Here is a 22,823-nt window from a genome sequence, read left to right on the forward strand (position 1 = left end):
CAGTAAGTCTCTGTTTTACTTCAAAAATTAACATTTTAATATGTTGCTTTTCGCTCTGGACCACTGGGCAAAACACTGTGAAGAGGACATTAAGAAAAAACCCTACAACATGCTTTTTAATCAAAAACACATGAAACAGAAAAAAAATCTGGGGACACACCTGGTGGTTTGACTTGCATCAGTATCATTATACCACAAGTTACCCTTTTCATAAAATGTACTGCTGTTCAAATGAGCAGAAGTCATTAACTTCATACTCTTTTCAGATCAGCAGGCAACTGATTCAGTGTATTAACTGGAAGTGCTGTTTCAAGGACAATTTTAAAAAATCATATTGAAAAAAGATATTGAAAAGTGCTCAGTTAGACGCTCTGTGCAATCCTACGCTATCCAAATCTGTCTCTCCAACCTCTTCTCCTACTTCTTGTGTGATACGTCAATGACAGCAGCTTGTGTTGCTCCCTTGCCTGTCTCCCTCCCTTTCACACTGCTTTTCACTCTACCTCCTTTTCATTAAATACACCTTCTCTGAACTGACACAGGAGAAACCACCCACCTCTCCTTCAAATGCCTTCCCACGGCAGATTTCTGCTGATCTACAAGAAAACAATCCATGCTTCATTGTTAGGCTGAAGTTAATGCTTTTATTGTAAATTAAAAATACACAAACACACAAATTTTACTCAACTGCATGTGCACAGTATGGTTGCATTTCCCATATTAAAAAGTATGTCGTGCCCTTTTCTAAGGCTTTTATGAATTGTTTATATCTGTAGGTATCAGAGTTCTTGAATACGAACTACCTACATACTTACACATGACGTACGGCCCCTACCATACATACTACCGTAACAGAAATACAAGTAATAACAGGGTAAATCCCACAGAATTGATTTGCATTTACACTCATCTACTGTATAAAAATATATTTTCTTTTAATCAGAATAAGTAATGAGACAACACTGAAGGTAAGACAAAATGTATAAATCAAGACATGCTACGTGTTCGATTCTGCTCCCTCTGAGCGTACTGGTATAACTGGAAAAAGGAACTGACTGTAAATAAACTTGTATGGGTAAACGAGAACTGGTCCAAACTGGCAACTGAAGCCTGAAACAAACACGAACTTACCTGTTCAGAGATTTAAACACACCAAGTAGGGACTCTAACAATAATAAACATAATACAGCATCTAGTTTCATCTGGCACAGGGAGAAGACAAAGGTATCAGAAAGTTTGTTCTTGTATATTTCTGACTTGGCAGAAGCCAGGAATTCCAGAAAATCTCAAGAGACAGACTGCTTTCATGGGATGTCCGGACTGATTTTGAGGCCAAAGAGGTTAAGCACTTTGGCTAGACTTAGGATAAGTACTATGCATTCCTACATGTCCTAACTGAAAATCCTCAACTTCAAGGCTATCATCAAATCTTAGGGAGAAAAAAAAAAAAAAAAAAAAAAAAAAAGATATATGCAAAGGATTATATATGTAATCTAACAAAATTCTGCAACAGATTTCAGTACCAGCAACTTCTAGAAATGGTGAACTATGCACTAGCAACTTCAGAAAAGCATTTCAAGGTAAACTAACCAGTTTACAACAGCACAGAGAGCCAGTAAAAGCAGGGCACTTTACAGTCAGTTTGCAAATGCTATCACACAAGTTATGGCTTCATTATTATGAGATAACCTGTTTTCTCAACAACAATATATAAACAGAACTCTGAACATGCAGGAACACCCTCTTTAAAAATAAAACTCTGAGCCACTGCTAGTTTGTCACAAAAGAACGCACATACCATCAGAGCAGCAATCCTAGAGCTAAACTAGGATTTTAAGAAGCATATTATATGGGTAAGCTTGTATCAGTAGTGATAAAATGTTAATACAATGAAAAACTAAGAATTCTGTTTTCATCAACAAAAAAAAAACCACAAACTCATGGATGAAACTGGTCATATACATTCTTAATGTTGAAACTGTTTATTTAACTGAATGCTATTCAAGGTATTTCAGAAAATAATTAAATTCCTCGCTACCTTTTACTCTCAAGCAAATTAATTTCTCCTTAACTTCAAATTTAATCTTGAATGCAATCCTCCTGCTTGTGTAATGCTTGCCATTGCTTGTGGACATGCATATCCAAAGCCCTCATGTGAAGCCTCAGGTATGCCCTCAAAAATCAGACTCCTGCCTCTACAGAAACAGGTACAGTGAATACCTTGACAAAAGGAGTTGAGCTGCACAGATGTCAGTGAAAAAAAAGATGACCCTACAAAAGCAGCTACTGTGCACACAGCCATTTCAGTGAAAATACCTGTATGCCTAAACACATACCTATAATGTGACAATTTGCAAGGAGTTCCTGCTATTGAGAGAAGGTTGAAAGCTTGAAAAAATTAATTCTGTTCTACGAGAAAAACAGTTGTCAATTCCAATCCCATGAGAGCATCAGAAAAAAAAAAAAAAATGACGACATAATTATACTTAAGGTGGACTTGATAGAAACCATCAGGGAGCTGATTTTCAAAAGGATCAAATTTTCTCAAGAATTCTGCAAACAGAATATCTGATGAATTTTCCTGGGTCTGAGGTTATAGAACTTCTGAAAACACAAACCCACTGCGGGAAAAAAGATTTTGTTTTCTCTCCAAACTAAATATATCCTCTTAGATACTGAAGATTTTCAAAGTCCAGCCCAGGAAAAATAGGAAAGAAAACCATCCATCCAACCTTGGAGCAGTAAAATTACATATAGTATTTATGAAAAAAATGTGTCTCCTTAATCAGATCTCTACCTAAAATGTGAAAATTTCTCTGGTCAGACAAAGCACTGATGAAGACTGAGAAATGTAAGTAGTTTATAAACAATCCTTACAACAAGAGGTAAATTCTGCTTCCACTGCAAACATATGCCCCTGATTTTTAAAACAGAACCTAAGTGAGGGCAGAATTTGATGCTGAATGTAATGCATATAATAAAGACATGTTTTTAAAACCTTTCAAAAATGCAACTTCCAATGAATGGAAAGTCTGCCTTTTTAAAGAACTGTGTACAGAGGAAATAAACAGATGTTAATCCCAAACTCTTAGAGGTATAATTTCAAAAAGATTAGATGATTTACTTACTCCCTGTGTCAACGACCAAAATTATTAAACACTTAATGCTGACAGTCCATCTTCTTTTCCCGCTGCTGTAAAAACTGAAGCATCAACTCTGAACACCCTGACATTTGCCCCTGTGCCTCTGGTTTAACCCTAACAGAGGTTTACTCTTAAAATATGAAGAAATGTCTTTAAAAATCTCAAATACATAATAATTCTTGCACTCATTTCTCTGCAGCTGAGCAGAGCCATTTACATAGTCCACTGAACACTGTTTAGTAAACACGACAAGAGTGTTTCTATCTTACTGCCCTTGTAAAAACCAAGGCAGGGGTTGTTTTTAGTGCACACTCTGGTTCAGCGTTAATCCTGTTTTATGTTGTTCACACCTGCCGCTGACTAGCAGCCTGCTGATGGGTTGTGGTTTGCACTGCTCTGAGACAATCCTCACCAGCTACAACAGAAACCGATCTACCAAAGTGGAAACAATCCCTCAATTGCTATGCAAAAACTTTAAAAGGGAAGAACTGAAACGCATGCCTCATTTTCCTTACTTTACTGCTTCCAACTGTTTAAACAAGGGGTTTTACATCTACATGCTTGTGTTTAGTCCTCATGCCTCGTTTTTTCTAGGAATTCTTCTCCAGATAACAACTCATGGAGACAAATGTCATGTACAACCTTTATAAAAGCTGTGTAACTAACTCACCTTTTCTTTTGTGCCTAAGAACATAATAGGCTTTGCTTTAACAGAAGTGCTGAATGTTGATAAAGTGCTCTTTTGTGAACTTTTACAGAAACAGGCTTTTGCAGATCTTCTAGTAAGCTTCCGTTAATACAGTCCCATGAAAATCAAACATTACTATTTTAGAGAACAGTTTTTTGGTGGTGGGTGGTTTTTTGTTTCATGTTTTTTAAAATCAGAATGCTATGCTGACCTACATATTTAAACATAAAAAAAGGCCATGAGGTCTGAACTTCCTCGTTATGACTTTGGCTTCATTAGTACATCAAACCTGCTTTACTATGGGAGACAAAAAGGTGCTCTGTGATTAAAGGAATGGGCTTCAAATTAAGTAGTGATCAAATCCAGACAGAATAACAAAATCGGGGAAAAGAAACCCAATCACAATATAAACTGTAATGCTGTGCTCACCAAATAAGTCATGTGTTGACATCAGAGATAAAAATCATGTGCAACTGTATGGACTCACAGACTCAATGTAGGTACTGTTACCTACAAAGTTTTGCACCCAAGAGTCTCTAAAATAGAGAGCCGGCCATACCACTTTCACACCTACTTCAATGTGCTCTTTTATGACTAGAATAACATAAAGAAGCATCAGAATAATTGAAGACCGAAACCTCCATGCCTCCTTTTTCCTGTTATGCCATTTTGGCCTATTCCTTTTTACAAACAAGACAATATAAAAATGCTTTCTGTCCAAGAAGAGCCAAGTTCCTACATCTCTTCAAACACTGTATGAACCTTTTCATAAATAAAATGCTGGGTGGAGGCCAGTCAAGACAATTCTCAGTCTATTAAAATTTATTTTGCATCTCATGGGGAAAGATGTGCTGAATGACCATGACCATCCTTTGTGACTTTAATTCTGTATAGGAACACAAGGTGTTTTTATTTGTATAGCAGGATCATGCGCATCAATCAGACATACATATTCTATTCCATAGGTTTTCATCCAAAATTCATCAGCAGAAACAAACCAAGATCAAATAATCTTTATGTTCGCTCAGCATTTCAACCTCACTTGCAATTCAGATGTAAAACCAAGGAAAAAAGTGGGGTCAGTCTTACGTTGCCTTACCATCTCTCCATCGGAAGGTTTTCTACCTCCTCTTGAGTCAACACTAGACTAAACGTGTCAGCACAATGCCAATACTGCTTTTAAGCTCACACGGAAAATATTATGGGGGTAATCTTAGTATTTCCTGGTCACGCTCCTTTAGGCAACTCTATTCTGGTGTAAATGTCACATCCTGACAGTGAATCCTTGAACACAGGCTCCATTTCTTCATTGATTTCTTTTAAAATACTATCAAATCATTCATATTTTAAATCAATTACAGAGACCAATCCAAAATCTACTAAAATGAATGGCATTCTTTCCATTTAGTTTTGAATCAGGCCACTACCAGCAAAGGCAAAAGATTTCTCAAGACAGATGCAACTTTGGCAGCAGGCTGTCCTTCGCACCTTGGAAAATCTCCACTAACTTGCTTAACATGGTACAAAAACCCACAGTAATTTTGTCAAACAGCTGCATCTGCAGTCTTTCTGTTCCAGCATTTTGAGGAAAAAAAAAGCCCCGCCCCAGTCATCCATCAAGTGTACATCTAGGCCACTGCTCCCAAGAAATTTAATATATGCTAAAAAGATATAGAAAGACATAAAAAGCTTTCAGAAATAAAAGTGCTTCAGAAGCTGGATTTTAATATTGCCAGGTGGGTTTTCTGCCAGATTACAAAGCTGACTTAAATGATAGGATACTGCATTTCAGAAGGAGCAGCAACTTGCATATTGTCTAGCATCAGCGGCTGACTTGTATTGTTGATTCCAAAGCCCAGCGATTGTCCTCTGTGGGGGGAAATAAATAAATAAATTGAAATTGGCATTCCCTACCAACATTGCTACCTGCTGCCTTCAAGCGCTGCTTTCTAGGATGGCCTCTACAGGGGAAAGAAAAAAAAAAAGTTAAGACTACTTTATTTTGATTATAGTGCTTTCCCCAGGCAGGAATTTTTATTTCAGTTTGAATCTTTAAACCATTACATTTTCAGTGATGCATTTTTATATTTACAGTTGACATCTTCATAGAAGAATGAAACCTTTGAGCAACAACTCTAAAGCATGAAGGTTGCCTGCAGTAAGTACTTAAATTATTTTACACCCAAATGGAGCCAGTTGTTTTTAGCTAAAATTTAATAAACCTTAAATCAATGACCTTTCTCTTACTGAAAGCCTGCACTTGGGAAAACTAACTTTCCCAAGAAACAGATTTTGGTGAGTAAATGCCAAACAAAGGGCTATTTAAATCTGAACATTTTCTCAATTTATAGCTTGTGAACATTCAGTTCCTAAATTCCCAACTGCTGCCTAATGTATAGAACAGTGGTGCCTTGGTTTAATCACATACCATTGATTTCAGAGTGTCACAGTGATCTCATTGACATAATAATCCGAAATCAATCAAATCTGCTCTTGCACTACCATTCATCAAATTTGTATATCCCAAAATTAATCGTAGACACATGAAGAAAAAAAAAAAAAATGGAAAAAAGGTACCAAAAAAAATTGGTCAACTTCGAGAAGACAATAGTGCATGCAAGCATGCTTCATGCCTGCTGGGGTAAATTAATGATGAATCATACCTTGCCTTCCCAGCAAAGACTCCGAGATGTATTATTTTTCAAACATGAAAATACACAGCAACCGAAGACAGAGGACACACTAGCAAATGATCAAGCATTATTCTATGAAGAGCCATGTTATGGGCTGAATTTCAAATGTGTTGTCAGTACATTACAAAATGCACAAGTACATTACACTATGAAGAACTGCACACTGCAAGTTAGCCACTGCACTTAAGAGAGCAAGGGAGGATAAAATTACTGAATTTCTGTACCAAAAGCATGAATAGATGCAGCCACTTATCAAAAGAGCTGTTATTGTTACCGAGGACTCCTCTCTCAACATATTCACCTGTAATTTTGTGAAGGTAATAAATCCTTCCATTCATTACAGCACACTCAAAAGCACCCTGCTATTTAATTTAAATGGAAAAAAGGCCCAAAGTGTCTAAAACATTTACTTTTGCTAATGTAAAAGTGCTGGCATTTTACTTCATTCCCGATAAGCTGGTGCCAGTGGATGTGATTATTCTTTTCTTATTCAAAGCATATCAGTAGTTCGAAAGCACTCTCAATCTTATCAGGTGTATGAACAGCACAGTTACTGAAAACAGTTTGTACTGCTCCTCTCTCTTTCTGCCAGGCTATCAGATAAACCCAACTAACTAACTGTATTTACACACAATCAAACATAAGCTGTGTCCTCAATATATTGCAGCCTCTTTCTGGCATGCTACAGGTTTTCTGCTTGACATTAGCTGTAACAAAAACACCAGCAGCGAATTAGCCTACAACAAAAATACAGCCACTCTACAGCACGTAACACAAATAGGAGGTGGAAAAAAAAAAAAAAAAAAAAAAGATTTGTGAAGAACAATCACTTCCATCTCAACATTTCACAGGTATTTCTGTGGTGTTACTTGGAAAAGAGCACGGAAGCAGTGGGACTCAAATGCATTCGAGACATATTTGACATAGGGCTTATGAGCAAGGAAATAATTTCTAAATGCTTTTTTTGTTTATTTCAGTCTCCTGTCTTCTAGAAGCTGTTTCGAGCAGTGAGAAAAAGAAAGCAAAATGGTTACAATGTCTGAAATGTTACAATGCCTTAAATGCCTTTGCTGTTTTTGTCTACAACAAAACTGTGACTTCTCATGATCCAACCCTTGTCTGGTATTAAAATTTCACTAAAAAGACCCACCACAAAAACACCCCTGCCCTTCCAAAGCAACACTCAGCAACTCTCCTTTTCACTCAGCATCTCAGACACTGACTTTTCAGTGCTAACTACTGAGGAATAATAAGAGATGTACTGCTGCCAAAGAGACACTGCTTTGAAGATTGTGCTCACTGCACACCCACTGGAAATACGCGCAGCGTCTCCCTTCGTGCGTCGCACACCAGCGGATGCAACATAGCATCTGAAGAGTTAAATGCTAACCTGAATCTGCACAAGGCACTTCCAGATAGCTAAATGAAAAGTTCTGGAGCGCCATGAGAAAAGCTGAATTTCCGCTCTTGATTAATTAGTCTTCTTTGGGAGCTGAAGCCTCGGTCCCTGCGTGGAGCGCTCCTTACCCCTGCTGAACACCTCCGCTGGAGCGGCGAAGGGAGGCACGTGCCACCACCTGAGCCCATCTCCCGCCTGCGCCTGGGCTCCAGGCACCAAGCGAGCCATCCTCGAGATTTGTAGGAGAACAATGAGCTGAATGAAGCCAAGCGTGCAGTGCCGGGTAATTCGGCCGATTGTTGTTTCTCCATCTGTGACACCCCGGCCTGGTGATTGATGGGACAGGTGTCATTCAAACTAATGGAAGCCACTGACGGCGGCTGCTCAGCTCTTTAAATATCACCCTGCACCAAGCAGACCCAAGCAGCTCCTGCTAGAAGAACGACGGGGTACCCACCAGCCCTATGCGGTTATCGGGGATTCAAATCTCACCCCTTCCTGCTGGCAGGAGCAGCTGGCTAAAGACGCGGCATTTCGCGCCACTCCGGAACATGTCATCTGTCCCACTACGCGAACGGCTGCTATGAGGACACTGCCGGGGAATTCTTTCACTGCTGGGGAAGGGAATATAATGTAGTAGGGGAAATCTTGCCTTCGTGGAGCACCAAACTGCCAACGTGAAAAAAAATCCACCTCTTGCTGTAAGAATTTTGCCATTCTATGAAGGTATTTCGCTAGCCATCCACATTCATTTGCTGTCAGAAGCACACCCAATTTATTTGTTTTAAAGATGGCACATAGATTTTTAGCTTTTATTTTTTATTTTCACTAGATGCTTTTCTTTTTTTAAAGAAAAGGGATAAAATAATTGTGCTAAAGAAGTCCCCCCGACTTCTGAAATTAATTCTTCTGAAAACTATTTTAGCATTAATACTCAAGTGAACAAATCACAGTTTATTTAAGGAAGAAAATACCAACTATAAAACATAAAAGGACATCAACATTCATCCTCCAAAAAGACAGGAACCAAATCCTACAGCCAATTTGAAGAAAGAAAAAAAAATATATATATTAAAGACAGCAAATAAAGAATACATAAAAAGTTGCTCGTTCCTCTCTCTCTGTTGCACTTTCAATTTATGGAGAAATATACGAGCTGTCAGTAGCTGGCTACACTACAAGCACATAAAAGAGCACAATTTCACCATTTTGTTAAGTAGCAGTATTTAGTAGGTTTTCTCATCTAGTATTTCCTTAAAGATATTCAGATGTGAGATTAAAGAAGTATTTATTCTAAAAATATTTCTAGAAACTAACTCAGAAATAGGGGGAAAGGGTGAAAGAGCAAGATCATGCATCAGAATGGACCAAATAAAACCAGCCACCTCCCCACCTGTCCTGGCACCTCTATCCATTTCTGAGAGAATTTCAGAAATGCTCAGGAACAAGTCACTACATTTCAGAAAGACTTTTTCAATACACTTACCAGTATCTCTGTATCTGCAGGTTCTCAGGAGGTTAAAAACAGACTTTAGAAATAAGGTCTGGTTTTTTTTTTTTTTTTTTTTTTTTTTTTTTTTTTTTTGGGGGGGGGGAAGGGGAGAAGATGGTTTATAATTTTTTAATTCTCTTTTTACTTTAAAAAAAAATTAACAACTTTTGCTTGTTTGGGCTTTTCTGAAGCCATTCAAAACAAGCAAGTGCAACTCCACAACATCTTCTCATTCTAACTTGCCAAAGCCATCAATCTCTGATCACACCTATTAGAGTCTCTCTGTAGCCAACACTACATTTTGAGACAGCTTGACCAGTTGTTTAAGGAAAGGGTGTGTGATGGAGCAAAGCTAAATCGACACATCTGTGATACTTCTGACACCCCTCAGCATGGCTAATATTAATTTGTTTTCTTTGGCTAGGTAAGTGCTGCCAAAACACATTACATATGGTATGTAGTTCCAATCAAAATGATGAAAAGGAGATGTGCAGGGTTTTTTTTTTTTTCCACTTACAGCAGCATGAAAAGACACAGAGGAGTAAGAGACATCAGTGCTAACTTGCAGAGTAATAACCTAGAAAACGTCAAACCACTTGATCTTAAAGTTTGGTTTCAGAGCACAACCCTTTAACAGAGATCTGTCCTCCCACAGAAGGACTGACTGCAGCACAAATCTGTGAAGAGGTTTTACTCGGGGAAAGGGAATATAATTTTCAATACACGATAAAGGGATATATTTAGGCTATTCTCACAGGCACAGAAGAACCGCATCACATTTCAGTAGGTTCTCATATAAATAAAGTGCACAATTCTCTATGAGGATACTACAAATGGCTTGATTAGACTGAGAAAAAGGAAGCTCTGATTTAATACAGCCCTGATACAATAACTTGCTGCAGTATATAGAGAGCCTTCTCCAATTTCATGCATAATATTCTCTTAGTGTCATTAAAAACACGAAATTTACATTTCTATTTTTTTCCTTCTAAATTATTTTGATTCCATTTAAAAAAAAAAAAATCATCTAAAATTCATACAAAGTCAGAACGGAGACTCACAGTCAGAATTAGAAATTCAGCAGTAAAGAAAAACAGCGTAAGCTTGTCTCATGTTCGGTAAAAGTACCTGTATCACCCTAACACTGAGGTATCAATAACTGATTTTTTTTTTTCTTAACAAGTCTGGGAAACTGTAGCAAAAAAACAATTTTACTTCAATTTTAAAAGAAGTAGGAAACGATACTCAGATTAAAAAGCTATGCTCCCCAAAAAAGGGAAGATAAGTGGAAATTAGACAAGATTCCGTTTAATGTAAACCTGCTATATTAAAGAACAGCAAGGAGAAAAGCCTTTCTTTGTTTGAAAGAAATACAAATTAATTGAAAAACATTACAAGCACTGTGTAAACAAGCCCAAGAGATTTAAAGCCTCTGTAACACAGCAAATACATAAACTGTTTCACAAGACACATATGTCAAAAAGGCAACATTCTGCCGTATCTATCTGAAGTTACCCTCCAAAGTGCTACTGAAAAGGCAAAACAAAATCCTTTGCAAATAACAAAGTAATACTGTCTGAAATAGCAATATGCAATCTAGTTTAGCATTATTCTTTTATGTTTCATAGTATTTTTACTTCTGGATAAGCAAACTAACAAAAAGAAAAAGATTTTTAGTGAGATCTAAGTACCATTGAAATGGAAAGTGTATTTTATATATTTTTCTGAGGACATTATGATTTATATTTATATAAATAACTATACGTAGGAGGTTCCCCCCCCTCTAAAAATAATAATTATATTCTTTAGGTGTAAACACAACTGTGTGTCCAATGATGCACGTAGATGAAAAAGCAGGTCTCTGATGGAGAGCCAGAAGTTACAGGGATACGAATAAATGCTAGCCATGTAAATTACTTGGAAGAGGAATTTTTATTAAAAAAAGACAGTATCTTTTATAAGCAAAACAGTGAGGATGAATACATGAAATACTAGATTACATGGAGAATCTGGTATAAAATCAGGTGCAAATATTTTATCTACAATGCTCTTTTATCTGGCCAGCTCATGGATAAGAAAAAAATAAACACATAAAAGCAGCAATTTTCAACAAGCAGCTGCACAGAGAGAAGTTGAGATAGCTCTGCATATATTTACTGTATACACGCCTGTGTGCATACACGCAATAATATACGTACATAGCACACAATACATTGGAATATGCTATTTACCTGGAACACACACACACACGGCTATATATGCATTCGAACTCAGAATTTACAACAGACAGAGGATATCCGCATAAATAAAATGTGAATATGTGCATAACATAAAAATACACCTGTACACGCTTCTACAGATATGACTGTACGCACGCATGATTACCTGAGTCAAGCACACTAGTGAAAGAAGATGCACAAAATGTAAAAGAACATGTAATAAGTGGAATGTCAAGCTGCAGAGACTGCTGGTGTCATCCCTGCACTATCAAACATACATATGAGTATGATTGGAGACAGAGAGGCTAAATATTTCACTGTCAGAGCATGTCGAGAAATGCAATTCATTTCTCTCTCATGTGCTTTAGGACAATGACAATTTAATACAAGGCCAGTGGATGTAAAAGAGATAAAAACTGAACAAACTGGCCCAGCATAATCACAGATTTCCTCTAGAGAGCTTGGTAGCGTGAGGCTCATATGCACTTGTAACGGATCAACATTTTATTGTTTCTCCCCTCCATGAATTTGCTATGAAGAAGAATTCATAGTGAATCTTATCTGATAGACAGAGGTTACTTTAAGCTTCAGAAGGAGAGGAGGGAGCAAGAGTTCCTCCTAGCATTTTCCCTACTTATCCTATGCATTTCACTCATTCTAAGCACAAAATAATTATTTCAGATACCTCCTCAAAAGGTTCAAATGAGGATGTTTTCATTCCTACTTATACTTCTAAAGGGGTGCAGGAAACCCTCCTGCAGGTCAAGGGTCAGTCCTTTAAAATTACTGCATAAAATGAATAATTGTGCTCCTTATAAATAATCCAGATTTTTGCATCTTATTTTTATGTCATAATTTCCCTCTAACATTCAGGAATAACAGCATAGCATATGGACTGACGTATCTGTGAGAATAGACGTCTCATGCTTTTTAGCTACTCTAAGCAAAGTAGGTTTCAAGTATTGTTAAATATTATCATAGACAAGTTACCTTCTGTATTTGATGAATAGCACCATGTATTTGAAATTAATTGCAAAAGTAAGGTTGGCTAATGAGGCGGCCCTTATCTTTTCTCAGCAGTGCAAGCACAAGTATTTTTCTGCTGGCTCAATATTTTTTAAATGCCCAAAGTGCTATTAACTAAGTTGAAATCTGATTAAAATACGAACACTAAAATATTCACAACAGCTAATGCAGCTCCAAAAAAAAAAAAAGAAAAGAAAAAAAAGAGTTAAGAAAATTCTTATCTCTTTTCTTATCATTAAGCATGTGTTTTGAAAAATAATAATTAAATAAATTGTTCCCTACAGATTCTCCCAGTTGCTTTGCTTCCCATTAGCATCTCTGAAAACAGTTTGTTAAGACAATAGTTATTCTTTATTATGGAACTATGGGGATGGTGCCCTTCCTTGTACCTGCCCCTGTTCAGAGAGAAATTTGTATGAAATGGGAAAGCTTCAGGATTGTTAGGAAAAGGACAGCATGCCTCCGTAAAAAAAAAAAAAAAAAAAAAAAAAAGGAAAAAAGAGTACAGAAAAAATGATCAGCTATTCAAGAGAATTAATGGATATCCACAAGGGCTTTGCTAATAACACGGGTTAATTACTGCTGCAACGCACCAGGCTCAGTAAATAAAAGAGCACAACCATAAACACATTAAAACGAGCAACCATCACTAAAAGAGGGGCAAGCCCCAACAAATGAAAAGCTGTCAGGCGGGCAGTTCAGCACAACCCCTTTATACTTTCGGCAGGATTTAAAAAACTTGCCAGCAGTCTATCAAAACCCAAAAACCAAAGACCTGCAACCGGAAACAGCGAAGGAAGAATGGCACACGGCCTGCTGGCCGCCCACGGGGAGAGAGCAGGCAGGAGCTACTCGGTCGCCCACGCTTGGGGGCTGCCTCACAGCGCCGAGCCGCGCTCCAGCTGCGCGTGGAGGCCCGAGGACTTTCTACTCCAGGATTAACTTTGGGTGTTATTTCTTAATAACAACTTAAACGGCTGGCTAATAAGACGAACACAGGAGGTTAAAGATCTCCACAGCCTAGGGAGGCCGTGGGGTGGAATGAGGGGCTGCTGCCCACTTCACAAAGAGGCATGCTTCAGCCCACTTCTCTCCTCCCCTTAAAAAAGAAAGGTGCTTCTCAAATAAATTCTGCGGGAATTAGAAGCTATGCCACAATACCTTAAAGAACAGTGAAACTGACGTGAACTCCTTTACATGTAACATGCAACTGCCTGGCATGCACACATGCAGACGAGTATCTCCGTGCTGATGCACGAGGGTACACGCACACCCATCATACTCACGGCACGACCCACGCGGACTCGCTCAGTACCTCCACAGACCATCCCCGCATCGCGACACGAGAGCGGTTCGGAAAACATGGCATATGTGCACCGACCACCATCGCACTGAACTATTTACAATACACGCTGCCTACGTCCACTTTTTAAACGTTACACCCACGCTGCACAGTCTGTCTTGTCACCTGTGTGTTTTACCTGCTGCACTGTAAAATAAAAATCTACGTACACGAAGAACTGGATTTGTTTGTTGTTTGAATGCGGGTGCAAATTTTTATACAGAGGAAGCAGAGAACTGCTGAGGGTTCAAACTAATGAAAGACAGCGAGCCACAAAGGGCAAACGTACACAGTGCACAGGAGCTTTCCGGAGTTACAAATCTACTCCGTTTTCTATGTTTGGCATTCAGAGATCATGTTTAAATTTATTAAACTAGACCTCCTCTCTCTCCCCACCCCCCCCCCCCCCTTTTTGGAGTGTTTCAATTGCCTTTCCTTCTTCCAACAGCTGTGACAACTGTTAAAACAGTCAGTAAAATTAAGTCCGCTCTATAATCCTTTAGTCAACGTTACATTTTAATCAGAGGTTGAAGGAGATCTCACGTTATGAACGCACCGATTCATTTAGAATGATTAAACTGACACATATGTCAAAACGAGCAGATATATTTATTGCATCTGTTAGCTTATTAACCATTAGCAATTATTAGTGCTATTGTTATCGCTGAAAAAGCAAAAAGCCAAGGCTGCAGCTGGCTTTAAGTTACTGCATTCTTTAACATGCTCTGCCTTAAAATCAAAGCATACCTAGTGATGGTCAGACAGATGTCTGTGCACTCCCAAAATGTTCCGACAATTTTTAGCTCGAATCCCCTCTGCCCTCACCCACAGCGAGAGAACTGGAGAAACTACTACATTTATTTTTTGCATGCCCTCCTTCGTGTACGCGCGTGCACGTGACAGTATCTGGTCAATATACAATTACTATGAATATTAATAATGCGTAAAACTCTGGGGGTTGCTAATCGAGACGAAGAAGCAGCTTTGCTGCTGAGCGTTAGCTGCTCCTCTGTGTCAACCCGGCTGCGGGCGCCTCAGAGCCTGCGCTCGGGCAAGGTGCTGGGAGTGTTTTAAGCTGAGTTTTAATTGAGCCAAAGAGGAAGAAGAAAAAAAAAATTTAGTTTGAATCTTGCACTGGAGCCAAAAAGACATGTGCCCCGATTTCATTTAAATGCATCTACTCTAAGAAGCTTATCTAAACTAATCATTCAAATTAGCTGTAAGAAGGTACATTCAAGAGAGCTCCTTCGGGGGAGGAAGAAAAAAAAAAAAAAGGCACCTAGAGAAGTACCCTTTTTGTCTTTTCACCTCTTTTCCGAAGGAGGCTGCCCCTCTCCCGGCAGCCGCGCGGTGACATTTCGGGAGCTGCGGGCTGACCCCACACCCCGGGCCGACCCCAAACCCCACCGGGCTGACCCGACACCCGCTCCGGGCTCCCCCCCACGCCGGCTGCCGCTCCTCTTGCCGTCCCCCAGACAGCGGGGAGCGGGCTCCCAGCCGCTACCCCCGCCTCCTCCCGGGGCCAGCCTGCTTCCCGGCTCGCCTCCCCGGGGCACCCCAACCCCTTCCCCTGCACACAGCAGCGGGAGGGACGGGACGCCGCCAAGTTCAGCCCGGGCTCGGCGAGCACCGGCAGCCGCGGCTCCCAAGCACCTGCCCCCCCCCCTCCACTCCCCGCTCCCTCGGCCGCTGCCCGCCCGTCCCGTCCCGTCCCGTGGCGGCGCGGGGCGCGGCACCTACTCTTCCTCGTAGTGCAGGGAGAGCGGCTCCGGCAGGCAAAGTTCTACCGAATCCATGTGCGCCCGGCCACCATCCTCCGCGGGCAAAGTTTCCGGGGGCCGGGCGCTGCGCACGGGGCTGGGCTGGGCAAGGCTGGGCTGAGCCGAGCTGGGAGCTGGGAGCGGAGCGGGCAGCGGGGCCGGGCGGCTCGGCCGCGCGCCTGCTGAAGGACGCGGAGCCCCGCGCGGCGCTCATGAATATGGAGCGGCGGCGCCGCGCCTCCGCCGCCCCCCCCCGCGCGGGGCGCGGCCTATTGGCGGCGCGGCGGCCAATGGCGGGGCGGCGGGGCGGGGCCGGGCAGCGCGGCAGGTACGCGGCGGGGCCGCCCCGGGTCGGGCCGGGCCGGGCCGGGCCGGGCAGCGCCCGCCCGCTGACATGGCCGCGGGGCCGTGCCCGCTGCCCGCACCTGCACGGACGGCCCCGCGCTGAGGTACCGGGGAACGGGGCGGGGTGGAGGGTGCTGCCGCTACCATCCGGGGCTGGGCTCGGGGAGCACGGGGAGAAAGCGGAACGGAGCCGGCTGGGAGGGGGGAAAGCGAGCAGGAGCGGCTGTGAAAAGGAAAGGGGGAGAGACGCAAGTTTGGGGGGGGGATAAAAGCGCTCAGACCAACTTTGCCGAGTTGGTGGCTGCCTAGGGAAGAGGTTATTTTGCCTATAAATAACCCGCGTGGCATTACGTGTGTTAGGCAGGGCAGGGGTGGGGGTGTTGTGTATGTACATCTTGCATTTATATTTGATATATGAATAATACACGTGCTATATATACTCACATACACCCATTTTTTATATACAACTCAAAGCAAGCCTCGCTCCTTGTGCATTACAAAAGGAGGTCCCTCACCGCACCAGCGCTCGGCTCCCTCTGGTACACCACGGGTGGACGGGGAGCACCCGTAGGTACGTCTGTCTCCTCTCCCCATCTCCATCTTATCACCGCCGTGTTCAGCGCGTACACCCGTGTGCCAACGTTGAGGTGCTTAGGCATAAATATTTAGATGTGCTGAACAGAGAGAAAAGCTCCAGAACCGATCAATTCCTTCCGCAGCTCTGGAGGGAGCGTAGGGGACTAAGGCAGCCTGCTTCATTTTAATAAAGATAAGGCTGCATCGGAGCGGTTCTGCATTGTTACGGTGTGCACAGACCGCTACAGTGTTTGGGGGGCTTGTTTCTGTGAAGTAAATGCTACTGAACTGAAAGGGCAACAAGCACGTATGCCTACAGAAGCATCCCCGAGCCCAGCTCCAGCACCCACTGCTCGGAGCCAGCTCAGAGTTGCGTGGCTCTGTCGTAAGGAAAGTTCCCTCATTAAACTGATTTCAAGGAAACAACCGTACCCAAATTTAGAAACGCTGATTACACTGAACCCTCTCCCCCATTTTGGAAAGGATCAGTAATGAATTGGGGGTGCAGTGCTTTTTTTCTCTCAAAAGCTACTATTTTTACTCAGTATTACAACTAAGACATCGTACTTCTTTTCTAGGTCCAAAGTGTTTCTACTCCCTCCCCTACCCCCCTCCACAGTGAAAACAGATGCAGGCTATTTCTAGCAAGAAAAAAAAAAAACACAGTAGAATGATACGTATTTTAAAAAATTAACTGCTTACAAAAATCTTTTATGACTGGAGCTCTATACAATGCAAATTGCAATCTTTTAGATCAAAACAAACCAGTGTGCACCCTCAGAATGCATGAATACCACTCACAAACAAGATCGGAAATGCCCTCTCTCAGCATTTCACCAAATACTGCAACAGAACCAAGTCCAAAATACGTTAATTTCAACAGACATGTTTGTGGAGGTTCACAGCAGACAGATTACAGCATTCTGTGCTTAACGTTAAGGAAAGGCTGGGCCTGCTTCATACAAATGTGGTATAAATACATGCAAGTTTAGGAACCAGAACTCACACAGCAAAACTCCAGCTCTGACTACTGTAAAAGAAGCAGGTAGTAAAAGCTTAATTACCAGTAGCATTATGCTGTCTATATTGTTAAATGTGAACTCTATAATTAAGATGTAAATTCGCTTGTGAGCAGTGAATTAAAGAGCTCTGAAATGTAGAGTAAAATCCAAGCCCTCTGTAGAAACATCAGAGACCAAAAAAAATCAGTTTTTATCAAATTTTAAAATGAGGTATTTAATCATGTTATAGTATTAGAACACCCTCTAAGTAACAATTTGATAAATGTGGATTTTTAATCAAATCAGAACTTAAGTAAGCTGTGTTTATTCTATGTATTTATTAGTATATAAACTCAAAATGCAGTTCCTATAAATTGATTGCCATATGCACATTAGCAAATCATGAAAATACAAATGCCTTGTTTGTAGTGAGTCTGAGTGTCCCTTTATGATACATATATAAAATTGCTATTTCTCAATATTTTATACTAAAATGCCTTCAAATCATTTCATGTGTATGTTGTCTTATTTTCAAGTGACCTATAACCGATCCCTTACACGAGTCATTTGCTAAAGTCACTTCTGCATATTAAGTGCCCTGAAATACACCCTCCTTAATATATGACAGCTGATCCATTTTGAAATTTACCAAAGCACAGGCCAGCTTAATTTCTACTTTTGTGCATTATTTCCTGAGCTGATATATTTATATGCAGGAGCTGGAACACGATGGTCTCTTTCCTTCTGTCGTGGAAGCCCTGCTTTCCACTTTCCCCTAAGTTGTGCTACTTTATTGGATTGTTCCCCCCAGCGCCCTACACCACCCAAATACATTTTATCTCTCACCATCACTACTTTTCCATCTCCTACCTCTCATGCAAGCAAACAGTTCTCTTCCCTGCCAGTGATGCTGCTTGGCTAACCAGAAACCCAGTGCTGTACTTTGCATGTTGATAAACAAAGCAGTTGGCTTCTTCCCCTGGGACTGAAAGTGCCACCTCCACCAGAGCAGGGCCTGGAATTCCAACCACATTCTTGAACTTGCGTTTCACAGTTACCCATCAGTTTGGAGGGGGAGAAAAGAAAGAAAAAGATTACTGCAGCAAATAAAGTGGGGCTAAATGTAGCTTTGTTTCCTCGAGCTTTTTAGTAGAAATGAATAAAAATAGATCTAGGGGGAAAAAAAGATACAATTTAAGTGAATCTTACCAGGCAAATAAGAACATTCATGCAACTGCCCATGTGCACCAACTTACCAAAACGGACAGTGCAAAATCTTACCACAAGGAGTCTATACAAAGCAGTAGTAACAGAGAAGGGAAGGAAAAAAATGTCCCGAGCGCCTGTACCAGTCAAGGGGAATTTCTGAGCAGCATCTACATTTCCATCTCTCTGTTCATATAATTTGTCCTGTGTACAGTCAGTCCATCTTTAAGCATCTTCACATTTGACTACTATAGACATTTCAAAGCATCCAAACAGCCAGATTCCTACAACACAACTACATTAAGGCAACTGAAGAAGTAAGATTCAGTGGCACTTCACAGCAGCTGCACAGTGCATTGTGTCAAGTTCGTCTTTACCAACAGGAGCAACAAGTTCGAGTCACCTGGGAAGGAGCAAAAATATAGAAAAAAAATCTACTAGCTGCTGAGAATTTATTTGAAAACGAGCATACCGTTACCTAAGATGGAAGTTTGCTGTATAATACGGTACCTTATTCAACGTATTGCTGGAGAATATATTGTTAAGTTTGAAATAAACATTGAATTATCATCAAATATGTTATTTCTCTTTATTCAAAATACTAAAGAAATACAACTCAAACATGCTATGCTACAGATCAATATTAGAACAACTTAGTCACCGTCTGCTGGTCTTAAGACACTTCTGCCTTCCGTGCTTGTTACTGGAAGGCACTTGGTGCATCCCTGGATACACTGGTAATGATTTTTAAGAAAACAATGCTACAGACATTCCAAATCCTGCTCACCTGTTTGTACGTAGTTGGACAAACTGTAGCAGGTTTTTACTTTAAAGCCATCTGCTACTTCAGTCAGTATTTAGGGTTAATTGATTACATCTTGTTTTGATCACAGGTAAACAAAAAAAAGCCCACAATGCATGACCTCAGAGCACTCTTCAGAACTTTTCCCTTTTCCACAGTGCATTCACAAAGACACTGAGCAAGGCATTTAGATTTGCTGCTATACTCAGTCCTAGCAAGGTCTCTGTGAGGAAGGAGCAATTTCCTTACCATGTTACCAAACTACATTCAGTTCATCTGGTCTCAAAAAAAAACAAAACAAAACAAAAAAAAACTCCTTATTTTCTCCTCATTTTATTTTGAAGGGCATGGGTATTTAAATGGCTATCTTCACTGGTACAGGATAGAAACCGTTCATGTTACTAGAAATGAAAATTGTTCTCTTGACAAAATACCTTTTTCAAAGCCTCTGACAAAAAGAAAAGAGAAAAAAAAAAAGGAGCTGCATGCTGTCACCCACCAAAAAAGGTCTATTCCCTAAAGATAATTCAGACACACACTTCACTGTGGATATCTCACTATTATCCCAAGCTTCTTTTTTAGTGTAAGTTTCTTCAGAGAAGCTGAAGTGCATTACTGTCTCAGACAGCCAAGGATAAGATGACTGAGGGAATTCAGTTGCTCTGTTTAATTAATACAGGATTATTTCACTTTCATTTTGTGAAGCTAATAATATGACTGGTGGAATGTCAGTAAAAATTAAATCATAAACTAGTGCAGTACCAAAGGGAAAACTTACTTTAGTTATGGAGTATTCCCAGCAGAAATCTTGAAAATCTTATACATATTTACACTGATAAAATACCACATGTACTTCATGGGATACTGCGAGCTTCTACAATCCTTATGGCATGTATTTACAGAGCAAGAGTTAACATTTTGAGATTATACATTAATAAATGAGTTGCAGTTATATTGTTTTCTTGAATGTTAAGTACCACATACTAAACGCAGGAACACGTTCAAGGTCAATGTCCTATTTTAGACCTTTTCCGCAGCTGTGATATTATGATAATCATACTTAAAATATTCCTATAGAAAGAGTAAATTAGCCCTTTTCACTAGAAGGTTTATTATGATAAACAACAAATCTGAGAGAGAACAAATTCAGATTTCTTTTCCTTTTCAATGTGATGAACTGCTATCCCTCACCGTGATGGCTTATCTGCTGAGGAATAAAAGAAATCCACATTATTCTGCACTTACATTCATTACCTTTGGTTCTTTTGGAGGCCTCGCCTATGTAAAAATACCTTTTTTAAAAAGCACTTTTGCTTTCTGTTAGAGCCATAACACACCAGTGGACATCCCATTCTGTCACCTATACTGCAGCAAAATGTCATAGCCCTCAAAAACAGAAGGGAAAGAAGAGAAAGTAGCATCAGCAGCTAATCCTAAGGAAGATGGTTTAGCTCCTGGAGGAGCTAAACTGGAGGATGAGAGGTGTCCCACAGTGGGTCTTTTCCTACTCCTCTGACCGGCCTCCAACCTGACTGCAAGCTCAAGGTGCTAAAAATAGAGAAGAAGATGGAGTGTAAATATTTCCCCAGTGAAAACACCAATAGTCTTTCCCGTGAGCTGACATGAATTGCTCGTTACACTGCCCTAGGATATCACAGCTTGAAGCGAGAGCGCACGTACACGCACACCCGGAGCCACCAGCCATCCTCAAAGCTGCTGCGCTGGGTGTTTGTGTGTGTGCGCGTTGCAGAAGCTCCTGTGACATCTGACTTCGAGGCTGTACACCTGCTGTACAAAATGCATTATCCCTGGCATGCCTTTTTTTCTTCTTCCTTCCCCAGCCCATCTTCCATCACTCTTCTTTCTTTTTCTCCCCCTACTCCCCCTCCACTCCCTTCGCTCTGGCATTTTTATTATTAATGTTATAGCTATTATTACTGTCCAAGCATAAGCTGATCCACAGGGGACCCCATGTAATTTAACCCCTCAAGCACTAAATTCCTTCACATGTGCCAAAGACACAGGTTTGTTGTTGCCTCCAGCAATATCCCAGGAAGACGAGTGATGGCGGTGTCATATCATCACACAGCGACTTAATCTATTGCGACACCCAGGGAACGGGTAACTGAAGAGAGTTACAGAACATGCTCTCTGACTGAATACAAAATGTTATCCCCTTCCCCAACAAACTCGCTTCACATGCAACAAAGTGAAGGAAATTTTGCCCTCCTATGATTCACCGTTTCCATGACTGCTTTATCCAATCCTACCACCACATCAGTTGTCCCACTGTACATCTTCCAGGTATACAACACTTATTTCAACACTTTTGTTCTTCCTCCTTTGTTCTTCCCTGGTTCTCTGATTAACAAACAGGCAGATCATGTTGAACTGCCAAGTAAAATATCTTCAGAAATCTTTTATCCATATGATACATGACTAGAACCATCACTTACATCAGGGTTATCTCTACGTGCTGTTTTTATGTTGTCTGACATCTAATGCATGCTTTTTAAAACACCAGATTAAAGGGGGTACACTTTTCAAAGGTGCAAGGAATGCTAAATTAAATACAGCTTAGCTACAATAAGTACTGACAAGCAGGAAGGCATCTGCTCTAAGTACTGAGAACCAAAAAAATGATCTATTTGTCAAACAGGGACTTTCCGCACAGGTGTCCTATTTTGCTATCCATAAATGTTAAGAAAGAATTCATTGCAACATAGAAATGCATGACTGTTCCCTCCAAGACCAAGGTGAGATTCTTTGTCTTCTAACATTTCACTGACCTGGGAAGCAAGAATTTGGTGCAGAATTAATCCTGAACTGAAGTCAGGGTAACCTTCCTGTGCTGGTAAATCAGAGCTTTCACCATGGGAAATTAACATCTCTGGAATAGTCAGAAGAAGCTGGTAACAAGGGTTGGTTCACCTGCTCAAGAGTAAACAAATCCTCCCTCCATAAGGTACCAGCTACTCTATCTCTAGGCACATCAGATCTAAAGCAGGTATGTCGGTACTGAAGGCCACTACAATCTGTCCCAGTGGTAACATCTAATTTTTCCTTCTGTATACACAGCTTATGTGTGTGTATATCAGCTGACTGATCCCTTAGCATATGAAACTTTGCAT

General features: G+C 40.6%; 1 protein-coding gene and 1 long non-coding RNA gene across 31 annotated transcripts in view; one reads left to right on the forward strand and one right to left on the reverse strand.

Annotated features, from left to right (window-relative positions):
• The window catches only part of ESRRG (estrogen related receptor gamma), a 404,916-nt gene that overhangs the window by 149,395 nt on the left and 232,698 nt on the right, over positions 1–22,823 (reverse strand). Inside the window, exon 1 of one of the 29 annotated variants that reach the window (XM_084512447.1) lies at positions 15,743–15,997. The exons of 27 other annotated variants lie outside the window; for them this stretch is intronic. In XM_084512447.1, coding sequence (XP_084368573.1) covers positions 15,743–15,798 — 56 coding nt within the window. In that variant the 5' untranslated portion in view covers positions 15,799–15,997. Of the gene's footprint in view, positions 1–15,742; positions 15,998–22,823 lie in introns of those variants that run through there. One more of the 29 variants, XM_084512441.1, reaches the window with a different exon arrangement.
• Positions 16,110–19,465, forward strand: LOC311433390. Of its 2 annotated transcripts, none has more exons than XR_014690731.1 (3): positions 16,110–16,211; positions 16,582–16,678; positions 18,221–19,465. It is a non-coding gene; the product is annotated as an uncharacterized lncRNA (long non-coding RNA). The 2 variants fall into 2 exon arrangements; XR_014690732.1 differs by having other exon boundaries at positions 18,401–19,465.

The sequence above is a fragment of the Aythya ferina genome (assembly GCF_964211825.1).
Source record: "Aythya ferina genome assembly, chromosome: 3".
NCBI classification, from domain to species: Eukaryota; Metazoa; Chordata; class Aves; order Anseriformes; family Anatidae; genus Aythya; species Aythya ferina.